A 12,162-nucleotide genomic window follows, 5' to 3' on the forward strand; every position below is an offset into this window, starting at 1 on the left:
TTATGTGTGGAGTTTGAAACTATGATCTTATTACTTATTATAGTTGTGTTATGGTTATGGACGAAGTCATGAAGTATGTATTTATTAAATAAAAAGGCATCAGTGTGCATATGCCTTGTCTGTAAACAATATTTATGTTATGTGCTAAATGTTGTGTGAAATTTCTCCATGATATTATCGTCCAAGTCAATCCTCAAGAGGGTTGAAAGATCCAAGACGAACAAAATCTCTGGACGCAGAGATGTAACGTCTAAATTTTCTAAGGAAAAAACCACATCCACACTCGTCCAACTCATGGACGAGACAGAGCCAACTGAAACAATCCAAAATCTGGACGAGAGAAAAAGTTGGCAAAATAAGTAAGATGGTAAGTAAAATTAGTTTGCAAGTCCTAAGACGAATCAAGCTAATTAAAAATACTACCTACTAAGACGAGTTAGACTACATGAAAAATATGTAATCTCGATATGGACGAGCTAAAGTTGGAGTTAAAATAGCTTGGCAACATTCGTCCATGAAAATGAAATCACTCGTCCATGCAAAGATAATAAAAATTCATTCAAAGGGTAGACTTCCTACGTCCAAAAAACCCTGATTAGTTTGGAAAGCAGAAACTACTTAAAAACCCGTCCTAAAACCATGGACGAGTATAATGTATTCTTGTTACATAAAGGAAGGTCCAAAAACAAAGGACCAAATAAAAAAAAAGAGAAAAACCACTAAGGTTAAAAGTCTCGTCCTAAGAAGGGGGAGCATTCACAACTGGTGCGTCCTGAGGCTGGGTACTAGCATCGTCTTCCACGTTGACGTCATCAGAGCCAGTCTGGAGAAGAGAGCTTGTGGCAGCAGCAAGGTTAAGCTTGATTGCATTAAAATCAACTTCAGGGAAGTTCTCAATAGCGTCCATTCTGAAATCTTCAAAACCAGCTGCATAATTGCGATCCAAAGTGTCTGTATATTCTTTGGACGACTTGAACTCAGCCACAGCGTCCTCTTTTGCCTTGGAGAGACGAGCATTCAATTCATCATTCATCTTCTGCAAATGATCAATGCGCGTATCCTTCTCCACTGCATCCGTCCTTAGCTCCTCAATCAGCTTGTTACGTTCCTTGACCTCGTCCTTAGCTTTTTCAGCAACCCCAGCCCATTTTTTACACTCAGCATTCACCTGCTGAATCCTCGTCTCCAACAAGACTCTCGTCTTGTCCAGCTCTGTTGCCTGTCTAGACGCTGCTATAAACTTGGACATGGCCTATGAATAGACAAAGCAACATAGAGTGATTAAATGAGGAAAAGTGGCTACCCAAATAAGGATGAGAGATACTGACATACCTTGAAGAGGTCATGGACGCCTGAATGTTCAAATTCCTTTAAACCCATGTTGTAGCACGTTTATATCTTCGTCCTTGACAGCCATCTGGAAACGTTTCCAAGCCAGGTCTTCGTTCTCAATAATGTTCGTGGAATGCTGGGACGAGCCAGGCGTGGTAGACTTGGCCAAAGGAGTTCTGGGTGGAGTCTTGGACGGCGTGGACTCCACTGGAGTGGACGAGTCCACATCAACTATCTGGACGGCAGGCTGGGACTGGGGAGGTTTGGACTTGACCACCTTGGACGAGCCTGACTTGACCCTTTTGTCCCTACGACTGGGGAGCCCTTCCAAGTCAATATTTTTTGGCAAGAACTTCCTTTTGTCCCCAGCCGTTGGACGAGTCTGACCCTCAGGACGATCTTGGGCTTGACCCTCAGGACGTTTCCCCTCTCCTGCAATCTCCTTCCCTCTATTCTCTTTCATTGTTGACATTCCTAAGACGAGATGAACGAGTTAGGAAGGTACACAAAAAAGAAAAAGAAAAGGAGGTTTAGCTAAGAACTTACTTTTTCGCACAGTAACTTCGTGGGCGATAGCTTCGTCTGAAGGCTCAGGACCTAAACCCCACTTGGCTAAGCGTCTTAGCGTGACAAGAGAACGAAAGCTCCTGTCTGTATGTAGACGAGCTCTATGGACGCGGTCACGATGGAATTTACTCAGGGACGGACGTTTGGCAGCTACAACACAATGAACAAACAAAGGTTAGAAATTGTAAATATATCAAATAGAAGTAAGAATAAAAATAAACAAGGGGAAGGGACGTACCTTCTGGACGAAGGTTCCCTAGTTCCCCAGTGTAAGGGGGAAAGGGATCCCTGCCAACGTCCACAGGGTTCCCTGCCCAGAAGCCTGAAACGAAAATGAACTCCGTCTTCCATTTCCTATCAGACGAAGCTAGGGACTTGATCAACCTACAATCATTCCCTCTAGCAGTAAACTGATAAAAACCTTCAGATTGACTTATGGCAGAAGGTTTATAACAATAAAGGAACTCGTCCACTGTAAGAGGACGGTCCCCACCAAAAACTTCCCTCCACAAAATTTGCATGGAGATAATTAGTCTCCATGCGTTAGGATTGAATTGACAAACACCTAAACCTAACTTAACTAATAACTCTCTATCGAAGGCATTTAAAGGAAACCTAAGGCCACCTAAAAAGTAAGATTCATAGACGCCTATACCAAAACGGGGCTCACAACACCACTCTCCACGGACGGGCAGCCTAGGGTTAAACTCGTCTGGGATTTGATACCAGGATTTAAGGCTATTTAACTTCTGTTCGTCCGTCTTAGAATGGACGCCTACAGCGCAGCTGAAGACGGTTTCTACCTCGTCCGTAGGATTGGACGGAGAACCAGCTTGAGAGCCAGAAGCTCTCCTAAGCTGTTCTTGGACGACCTCAATAGGGAGCCCAGGGGCCCCAGAAGAGTAGTTCTCGTCCGTGCTTCCTCCACTCTCATCACTAGCACTACTAGAGTTAGACCTCTCACTAGTATCCTCACAGTACTCGTCTATGGCCTTATTAAGGCTATCAGTAGACGAGGAGGCAGCGGACATCTCTAACAAGAAACTTAAAACCTAAAGACGAGGAGAAGAAGAGTACCTGGCTCTAGACGGAAGAAGACTCTAGACGCAGAGAAACTCCTAGACGAGGCTCTAGACGACGGATGTCAAGAAAGAAAATCTCTGGAATGAAAAGGGTTAAGGGAGGCATTCCACTATTTATAGGATGCTGACCTAGGTAATCGAAACGACCCAGCCAATGCGAAAGCGACACGTGGCATCTACCTCGGAAATATAAATCGACGAAATTAGCCACCAATAAAAAAATGACACGTGGTGCGAATAATTAATAACCAATTACCAGTCCAAAGACGTTCAACCATTTGGACGACTCACATGGACGAGGGGGCAACTGATGGTGTCATAAATAAATCCCCAAGTCCATAACTCGTCCATATGTCTCGTCCAACAAAAGAAGCTACAATAGGCGATGAAAATTACAAGCGTACTGGCGAACCTCGTCCATACATGGACGAGCAATACCTCGTGAGATCTATTTATCAGTTATGAACGTCAAGCCTTCCAAGATGATCTCGTTATCTTCCACTGAAGATGGACGAGATCATCCTTGAGGTGTCGTCCATCCTGACTATGGATGGACGAGTTCATCAGCGTCCGACCTAAGTAACTTCCACAGCGGTTATGGAAGTTACTCCTAATTCGCCGGACTCCTCGACATTGGGAACGGTTCCTAAACAGATAAACCGTTCCACACACACACTATATAAGGCTTCTTCGATGAAAGGTAAGGGGGGTCAGACACTTTTACTTTTGAGAGAACATTTCTTCGTTACAGAGAGTTCAAAGTAACTAACTTAATCATCGGAGGATTTTTGGCCGGTCCCCCACCGGTCCCCTCTGATTCTGTGTCCTTTGTATTACAGGAAATAGCCTAAAGATCAACGTTCGAGTCCTATCAACCCACTGATAAAGGGAGAATCATCAATTAGTATTAAAAAATTTTTGATGGTGGTGAGTGGAAAGACACATGGATGTGAAGTTTTGACTGTCATGGTCTAGGTGTTCTTGAATAATGCAAAGTTCATAATGGCAATGATATCGATTAGTGTTCATTGTTCACTATCAAGCACTTACAAGTTGAGAAAGCACAAAAAGCGCCATTTACGCCAAAGATATTGGCCGAGTCTTTTTGAGTTTACAGGTTTTGTTAAATGATGCAAAGCTCATAATACCATTAGTATGGGCTAGAAATTAATCATAGCATGTTCCAAGAAATTAGTAACAGATGGTACGCAATTTGAAAAGCACCATCGACCCTTAACTTTCGGTCTTCTTAAGTAGGACCTAATTGCAAAAGTTTGAGAAAGAAGGAAAATTATAAGAGTTAATTAATTCAAAGTTCTTTTATTCATTAAACAAAATGAATGATCTTCTTCTACCTTTTTTATTTTATACTATTCGTAAAATATAAAAAGATCTCCATGGTAGTGGGTGGGAAGACGCCTTGGATGCCAAATCTCAGTCTAGGTCTTCTTCAACAATGCAAAGACTTTTGAAGAAAGCACAAGATAGAGTTTGGGAAAGTGTCATTATATAAATATTGGATCTAACTTTTTTATTTGATGAATGAAGACTATTATATAAACAAAGAACAGGGGAATTGAGAGATAGAGAGGAAAACTTGAATATATTAGATTAGGAGAAAACAAAACTAGAAATGAAAAAGTGTCTGAAATTTATTAACTCAATAATGTTCGTACTTAGTATTCATGTCTATTAGTCTATTGATGATCAGTGATAGTTGGAAAATAGCTTTAAAAGGAACGTACTTTGCAATATTAATTTATTAAAACATTTGAGAGTATTTGCATTTATTTAAGGCATGTTTGATAGACTATAATAGACACTGTAATATAATAGTTATTCCTAAGATTTAGCTATTCAATAGTTTGGTTATATTTTTATTATAGAGAATATTCATTCCTTATGAATATCTATTCTTTGTTTTTCCAAAAAAAAAAAAAAAATCCTTAAAATGAATAATAACTATTTCTCTCTAAGGACATGTTTGGTGCACTGAATGTAAATTATAATAGGAATGGTAATCTTTATTACTGGGAATAAAATGTGTTGTAATGAAATAATTAAACTTATTCATTAGTTTGGTTGTAAGTTGTAATATTAGAATAAGACTTTCTCAACAAAAAAGAAAAAAGAATAAAACTTAATATCTATTTTAAGAAATATCTCACTCATACATTTATATTTCCTAGAAAATAATATATTTTTTGATGATTTTTTATTTCTATAATTGATACGTGGATATGGAAAGTTTGTTTATTTGGAAATATATTAATGTTAGAAATTATTATACCTACTAAGAAATAGATATTACAACCCTTTTAGAGATTAATAGTTATTCCTCATTTCAAAAAATAGCTATTCATAAGGAATGACTATTCCCTGCAATAAAATTATAACCAAACTATTGAATAGCTAAACCATAGGAATAACTATTACATTAGAGTGCCTATTACAATCTAGCAAACATGTCTTAAAAAGGTTGTAAACTTGTAATAGCTATTCTTTAGTAGGTGAAATAATTTCTAAAATTAATATGTTTTCAAATAAACAAACTTTTCATACGCATTATGTAAATAAAAAATCATCAAAAAATAAATTATCTCTCTCAAATTAATATATATATATATATATATATATATATTATTTTCTTAGAAATATAATTGTTTGAGTTAGATATTTCTTAAAATAAATCTTAAATTTTATTCTAATGTTACAACTCATAACCAAACTTATGAATAAGTTTAGTTATTCTATTACAACACATTTTATTTCCAGTAATAAAGATTTCCATTTCAATCGTAATCATCATTTAGTGTACCAAATGTACCCTAAGGATTTAGCCAAAAAATTTCTACTATCTATTCGATGATAAGAATCTTTAAAAATAAAATTAGCTAACTATTTAAAAAAAAAAAAGTTAACCTCTAAACCCGTTTGGAGGAAAACTCCTCTAGCTCTTGTGAAGGTTGCTAAAACCATCCATGTGACACATGACCTATTAATTGCGTCATCAATCATGTGACTTATTTAAATAGTACATATAGATGATTAAATGACTTGCATGTAATGAGTTAGAGGAGGTTCCTTCAAACTAATTCTCTATTTCATTTCAGGAAAATGTTTAGCTCCAAATGTGTTAGGAACTATGTTTTTGCAATCTATTATGTGGTAATTGAATATTTATCCATAATTTTAGTCATATATATGACTTTGTGAATGAGTCATGTGACTTGTTTTAAAAGTACACATTGGTAGTTTTATAAATCTCGATATAATGAGTTTAAAAAATAGCTCAAAACATATTTATAGCCAAAGTTTATTCTCCATTTAATAACTAGTTAAAAGCCTGTGCATTGCACGATAGTAGTCATGAACTTATCAAATATACAACTTTTAAGAAACAATAATTAAAAACAATCTGATGAAGCAAAAAATGTTCGTCAATTGATAGCCTCATTGGAGCTTATGACGAGGTTTTGTTCCCTGCAAAGATGAAAGAGAAAGGCATCGTAGTGGCGTTAGCCCATGGTTCTTCGATGATTAAGTTAGTAGAGTTCTCAATATCTCTCAGAGAATAAGAATGTAATTCTGTATGTTTAGGATTGTGTTCCTTGGCTTATTTATAGCCTTGATATAGCCGTTGGGAGCCTTATTATGAGTATCCTATGTTCTAAGGACACGTTGGATTGAGTGTTGTAGTTGCAGATAATGACTAGAAGAAGATGGTTACTGAGAAGATAATGCCTCAATTAGGATTGTTGCTATTTGAATGGTTACTTGATGATAGGGCTCTCCTTGTTATCTTGGGATAGGATTAGTCAGTTAGAGTTGGAGTTATCCTTGTAGTTTGAATTTCATGGATTATGTATTTAAGGAGGAAGTGAATAATAAGAGGCATGAGATTATAATTCTAGAAATTCTTCTGTTCTTAATACGTTCTTGGAGGGTCGTCACGTCGAATACAACTAATTCCTACACTTATTTTACCAGTATATAACATTTGGTATCAGAGCCAAATGACAAACAACCTATCACCCACACGATCCACGACCAATGACGACTATATGTTAGCCTTGGAAGTCAGCAACCACTCCTTAAGTAGACATGTTGAAGCTCGAAAAGAAGAATTTGCTAGTCTCCGTAATGGAAAGGATGCTCTTACTGATGCCATTGCTCAAATGGGACGAAAGATCGAAGCTAGAGATGCTCGAACCGGTGAGACCAACTAGAATAATAATCGTGAAGATGAATCTGTCAACCGGAACCGTGGACCAATTGGAGGCAGTGGAGAACCTAATGGTAGCATGCAAAATGGTAGCCTACAAACTAGATTTTCGCGCTTGAACTTTCCTAGTTTCATTGGAGAAGATTCGACAGGGTGGATCCAAAAGATAGAGGCCCAGAAGGTGTTGTTGGCCTCTTTCCATCTATATGATGATGCCCTGCAGTGGTACCAATGGTATAGGAAGACACAAACCAATGTGTACTGGGAAAAGCTTACGCAAGCCTTGTGTATTTGCTTTGGGCGATCAGATTGTGAAGATTTTGATGAAGCTTTAGCTAAAGTGTGAACGATGAGAACAGTGAGAGAATACCAAATGCAATTTGAATGTTTAGCCGCTCGAGTCCAAGATTGACCACAACGAGCACTAGTTGGAAGCAAATTGGAGGGTTGAAGGAGGAAATCAGCTCGAAAGTCAAAGTTTTCAGACCCACAACATTATTACATGCTGCAAGTTTGGCTCGATTACAAGAAGATAAATTACAGAAACTTCACCACATAACTATACCCAACAAGCCTCCATTATTTTCATCCCACAAACCTCCTTTTTTGCCAACACCACCACAAATCAAGACCAGTCCATTTCCCATTCCAAGACCACGCCCTCAAGGCAATCCAATGTTCAAAAAGCTCTCATGGATTGAGATGCAAGCACAAGAGACAAGGGGTCGTGCTATAACTGCAATGAGAAATTCGGTCCAAGACACCAATGTAAAACACAGTAGGTATTTGTGTTGAAGACAATGGACAAACCAGAAGAGAAAATTAAAGATGCACCTGAGGAATTTGAAGAGCAATTAACTGTACCAAAAATATCTCTCCATGCTTTATTTGATGTGGCCACTCCCAGAACCATGCAAGTTACTAACGTAATTCAAGGAAGGCAATTACACATCCTCATTGATAGTGGGAGTACCCATAACTTTGTTTGTTTGAAGTTTGCCAAGCAAATGGAGTGTTGCAAGACCCTAGCACCAGCCTTTCAAGTGATGGTGGCAAATAGAGAAAGATTATAGTGTGACGAAATTTATTTGGCAATACTAGTGGAGATCTAAGGCTGCCAATCCTAAACCAATATGCACCCCTTAGATCTACAAGGATCAGATGTTGTTTTAAGGATGCAATGGTTGCAAAGCTTGGGAAAAGTTTTAGATGATTGGCTAAATCTTACCATGGAATTTTGGAACAAAGATCATAAATTTGTTCTCCAAGGAGAGCATACTAGGAAGGTGTTGCATGAATCCCTTCAATCCATTTCAAGGCTTGCAACTAATGGCTTGAAATTCTATGTTATGCAGGTTGATAGTGAGTCCACTAATATCACTCCACATAAGCCTACACAGGAGCAAGCTATGACGTTAGAGGAGTTACTAAGGTAGTATTAGTTCATGCTCCAAACACCCACTACTTTGCCACCTTCACGGTCCCATGACCATCGTATTACCCTGGAATCAGGTAGTGGGCCTGTCAACGTCCGACCGTTTCAATATCCACATATCTAGAAAAATGAAATAGAAAGGGTTGTCAAAGACAAGCTTTCCATTGGAATTATACATCCAAGTTCTAGCCCATTCTCTTCTCCAGTACTGTTAGTGAAGAAGAAGGATGGCTTATGGCGTTTTTGTGTTGACTACCGAGCCTTAAACCACGTCATAGTGAAAGACCGGTACCCCATTCCTGCCATAGACAAGCTACTAGATGAACTACATGGTGCGAAGTACTTTATGAAGTTGGATCTCAAATTTGGATATCATCAGATTTGGGCACAGCCTGAGGATGTTCCAAAGACAACATTTAGAACCCATGATGGCCATTATGAATTTCTGGTTATGCCATTTGGGCTCACCAATGCACTAGCCACATTCCAATCCTTGATGAATGATATTTTTCGGCATTTACTGCAAAGGTATGTATTGGTCTTCTTCGATGACATGCTAGTTTACAGTAAAAATTGGGATGCTCATTTATCTCATCACTGTTTTGGGCACTTTAATGAAGAACCAATTATTTATGAATCAATCTAAATGCTTAATTGGACAACTAGAAGTGGAAAATTTAGGCCATATTATTAGTGCAACAAGACTTTCTGCAGATCCCAAAAAGATACATAGCATGGAAACTTGGCCAATTCCATCAAACACCACTGCCCTTCGTGGTTTCCTTGGATTAACCGATTATTATCAAAAATTTATCCAAAGATATGGAGCCATTGTTGCACCAGTAACATAGCTACTGAAGAAAGATGGATTTCACTGGACACTAGAGACAGAGAAAGTATTCCACAACCTCAAACAAGCTATGATGCAAGCACCCGTACTCATCCTACTAGATTTCTCTAAACTGTTTGTAGTTGAAACTGATGCATCAGGGACTGGTCTAGGGGCGATTCTTATGCTGAAGGGAAGGCCTGTGGCATATTACAACAAGGCAATTTCAAGAAAAGCCTTGGGCTGATCCACATATGAAAAAGAACTTATGGCCATTGTTCATTCTGTTCTTCGGTGGTGCAACTATTTATTAAGACGAAGATTTTGCATTCAGATTGACCACAAAAGTCTGAAATACTTGCTAAAGCAACAAATCTCAACAATGGATTAGCAAAAGTGGTTAGTTAAGATGATGGGGTATGATTATGAAATTGAGTACTGACTGGGGCGGGATAATACAGCAGCAGATGCTCTCTCTAGGCTTTATGGCAAGCTCTCCACCATCACGTACCCGCATCCCTTATGGTTGGAAGCCATCCACCTAAAAGCCCACAATGATCCAACATTATCGGCCATGCGAGATGCTCTAAAGAATGGAACCATCTGCACTAAAGGGTACGAAGAAAAAGAGGAACATCTATGGTATAAAGGCCACTTTGTACTATCTCCACACTCACTGCACAAAGAGGCTGTCATCGATGAATTTCACTATACACCAATTGGGGGGACATTCTAGTATGTTTCGAACTTACAAAAGAATTGCTTCTAATTTTTATTGGGTTGTCATGGAGCTAGATATTCAAAATTATGTACAGCGGTGTGATGTTTGCCAACGGAGTAAAAGCGACACTCTTACTCCAGCGAGGTTGTTAATGGATTTCATCGAGTTACTTCCAACGTCCAATGGCTTCTCTATTCTTTTAATGGTGGTAGATCTCTTGTCCAAATATGGCCATTTCATTGCATTAAAGCATCCCTATTTGACAAAAACAGTAGCTGAAGCATTCGTGAAAGAGGTGGTATGGCTCCACGACATGCTACGATCCATCGTGAGCGACATGGATCCAATATTCACTAGCCAATTTTGGGTAGAGTACTTCCAACTACAAGGCTCTATGTTGCGTATGAGTTCCACCTACCACCCGTAGACTGACAAATAGACGGAGGTTCTCAACCGCTGCTTGGAGACATTTTACACTGCTTCGGAAGTGCTAAGCAAAAACAATGGCTGCAGTGGCTTCCTTGGGCCAAGTACTAGTATAATACGTCCTTTCACACTGCCACACACATGACTCCATTTGAGGCGGTTTGTGGCTGAGCGCCTACAATAGTTCACAATTATGAGCATGGGACAACAACAATTGCACAGGATGAGCATTCTTTGAAGAAGAGGGGCAAGTTGCTGAAACTCTTGAAGGAAAATTTGCTGACAACCCAACATCGAATGAAATTGAACGAAGATTGGCATTGATGAGAGCTGGACTTTGCAATGGGTGATTTTGTTTACCTCAAGTTACAGCCGTTTCAACAAATGTCTATCAGCATCAGAGGAAATATGAAGTTATCTCCACAATTTTATGGGCCCTATGAAGTCATGGAACGTCTCGGCAAGGTGGCCTACCGATTAGCATTACCCTCAAGCTCTCAGATTCATCTTGTCTTCCATGTGTCGTAGTTAAAAAAGAAACTGGGTAATTTTGATTGCATAGCACTGGAGTTGCCCCAAGTGAAAGATGATGGCAAGGTGTTATTGGAGCCTAAAGCAATTTTGGACTTTTGTTGGCTTGTCTAGCGAGAAGATCTTACAAGAAGCATTGGTACATTGGGTTGGTACAGCAGAGGAAGATGCCACTTGGGAACTCTTACCTGATCTACAACAACAATTTCCTCGAATCTTAAGGAAAAGATTTGTCTTCAAAGGGAAGGGAATGCTATGTTCCAGGGACACATTGGATTGAGTGTTGCAGTTGCAAATAATGACTAGAAGAAGATAGTTGCTGAGAAGATAATGCCTCAATTAGGATTGCTGTTATTTGAATTATGTTAGGATTGTTGCTATTTGAATTATAGGATTGTTGTTATCAATAGAAAACCACTTGATGATAGGACTCTCCCTGTTATCTTGGGATAGGATTAGTCAGTTAGAGTTGGAGTTATCCTTATAGTTTGAATTTCATAGATTATGTATTTAAGGAGGAAGTGAATAATAAGAGGCATGAGATTATAATTCCAAAAATTCCTCTCTTCTTAATACGTTCTTGGAGGGTTGTTGCCTTGAATACGACTAATTCCTACACTTATTTTACCAGTATATAGTATAGTGTAACTGTTGTTAACCTCTTAATGGCTCTTTTGGCTGTTTTGAGTAACATTTGCCTGAGTTTAAATGGAGGTTTGATTAGCTCATGATTGGCCTTTCTAACCATTGGAGCTCGTCAATTATAAGACTATTGATGGTTGCGCCATTAATGCTGTATGGTTGTCTTCTCATATGACGACCTTGTGGACCTTATGCTCATCATCTATATGGATGAGTCTGTGGATTGAAGGTTTGTCAGTTATATGACGAACCCATAATTTTGGTACTTGTTAGTTGCCCCTTTATTCCTTCGTCGTATCTTTGGACGATGATAGGAATAATGATAGTTTGCACTTCACATGACGAGGATTTTTTGATGCCATTCACATCGAA

General features: G+C 38.7%; 2 protein-coding genes across 2 annotated transcripts; both read right to left on the reverse strand.

Moving 5' to 3' along the window:
• Positions 1-739: 739 nt before the first annotated feature.
• LOC115984577 lies at positions 740-1,391 on the reverse strand. The gene is made up of 2 exons (XM_031107598.1): positions 1,333-1,391; positions 740-1,252 (listed from the first exon to the last, which is right to left on the reverse strand). The coding sequence occupies exons 1-2, from the start codon at positions 1,378-1,380 to the stop codon at positions 740-742; spliced, it is 561 nt and encodes a 186-aa protein (XP_030963458.1). The 5' UTR covers positions 1,381-1,391.
• Position 1,392: 1 nt separating this feature from the next.
• Positions 1,393-3,072, reverse strand: LOC115984578. Its single transcript, XM_031107599.1, has 4 exons — positions 2,138-3,072; positions 1,879-2,049; positions 1,470-1,806; positions 1,393-1,417 (listed from the first exon to the last, which is right to left on the reverse strand). The coding sequence occupies exons 1-4, from the start codon at positions 2,928-2,930 to the stop codon at positions 1,393-1,395; spliced, it is 1,326 nt and encodes a 441-aa protein (XP_030963459.1). The 5' UTR covers positions 2,931-3,072.
• Between the last annotated feature and the right edge of the window lie 9,090 nt (positions 3,073-12,162).

This window comes from Quercus lobata, chromosome 4, assembly GCF_001633185.2.
Source record: "Quercus lobata isolate SW786 chromosome 4, ValleyOak3.0 Primary Assembly, whole genome shotgun sequence".
Classification (NCBI taxonomy): Eukaryota; Viridiplantae; Streptophyta; class Magnoliopsida; order Fagales; family Fagaceae; genus Quercus; species Quercus lobata.

Excerpts from the sequence above, each read along its gene's own strand:
- LOC115984577 (XM_031107598.1), bottom strand. The coding sequence starts at position 1,380 with ATGGGTTTAAAGGAATTTGAACATTCAGGCGTCCATGACCTCTTCAAG. Across the intron at positions 1,253-1,332 it reads GCGTCCATGACCTCTTCAAG|GCCATGTCCAAGTTTATAGC; the intron begins GTATGTCAGTAT and ends GTCTATTCATAG.
- LOC115984578 (XM_031107599.1), bottom strand. The coding sequence starts at position 2,930 with ATGTCCGCTGCCTCCTCGTCTACTGATAGCCTTAATAAGGCCATAGAC. Across the intron at positions 2,050-2,137 it reads AGGGAACCTTCGTCCAGAAG|CTGCCAAACGTCCGTCCCTG; the intron begins GTACGTCCCTTC and ends ATTGTGTTGTAG. Across the intron at positions 1,418-1,469 it reads ACCACGCCTGGCTCGTCCCA|ATGGCTGTCAAGGACGAAGA; the intron begins GCATTCCACGAA and ends AAACGTTTCCAG.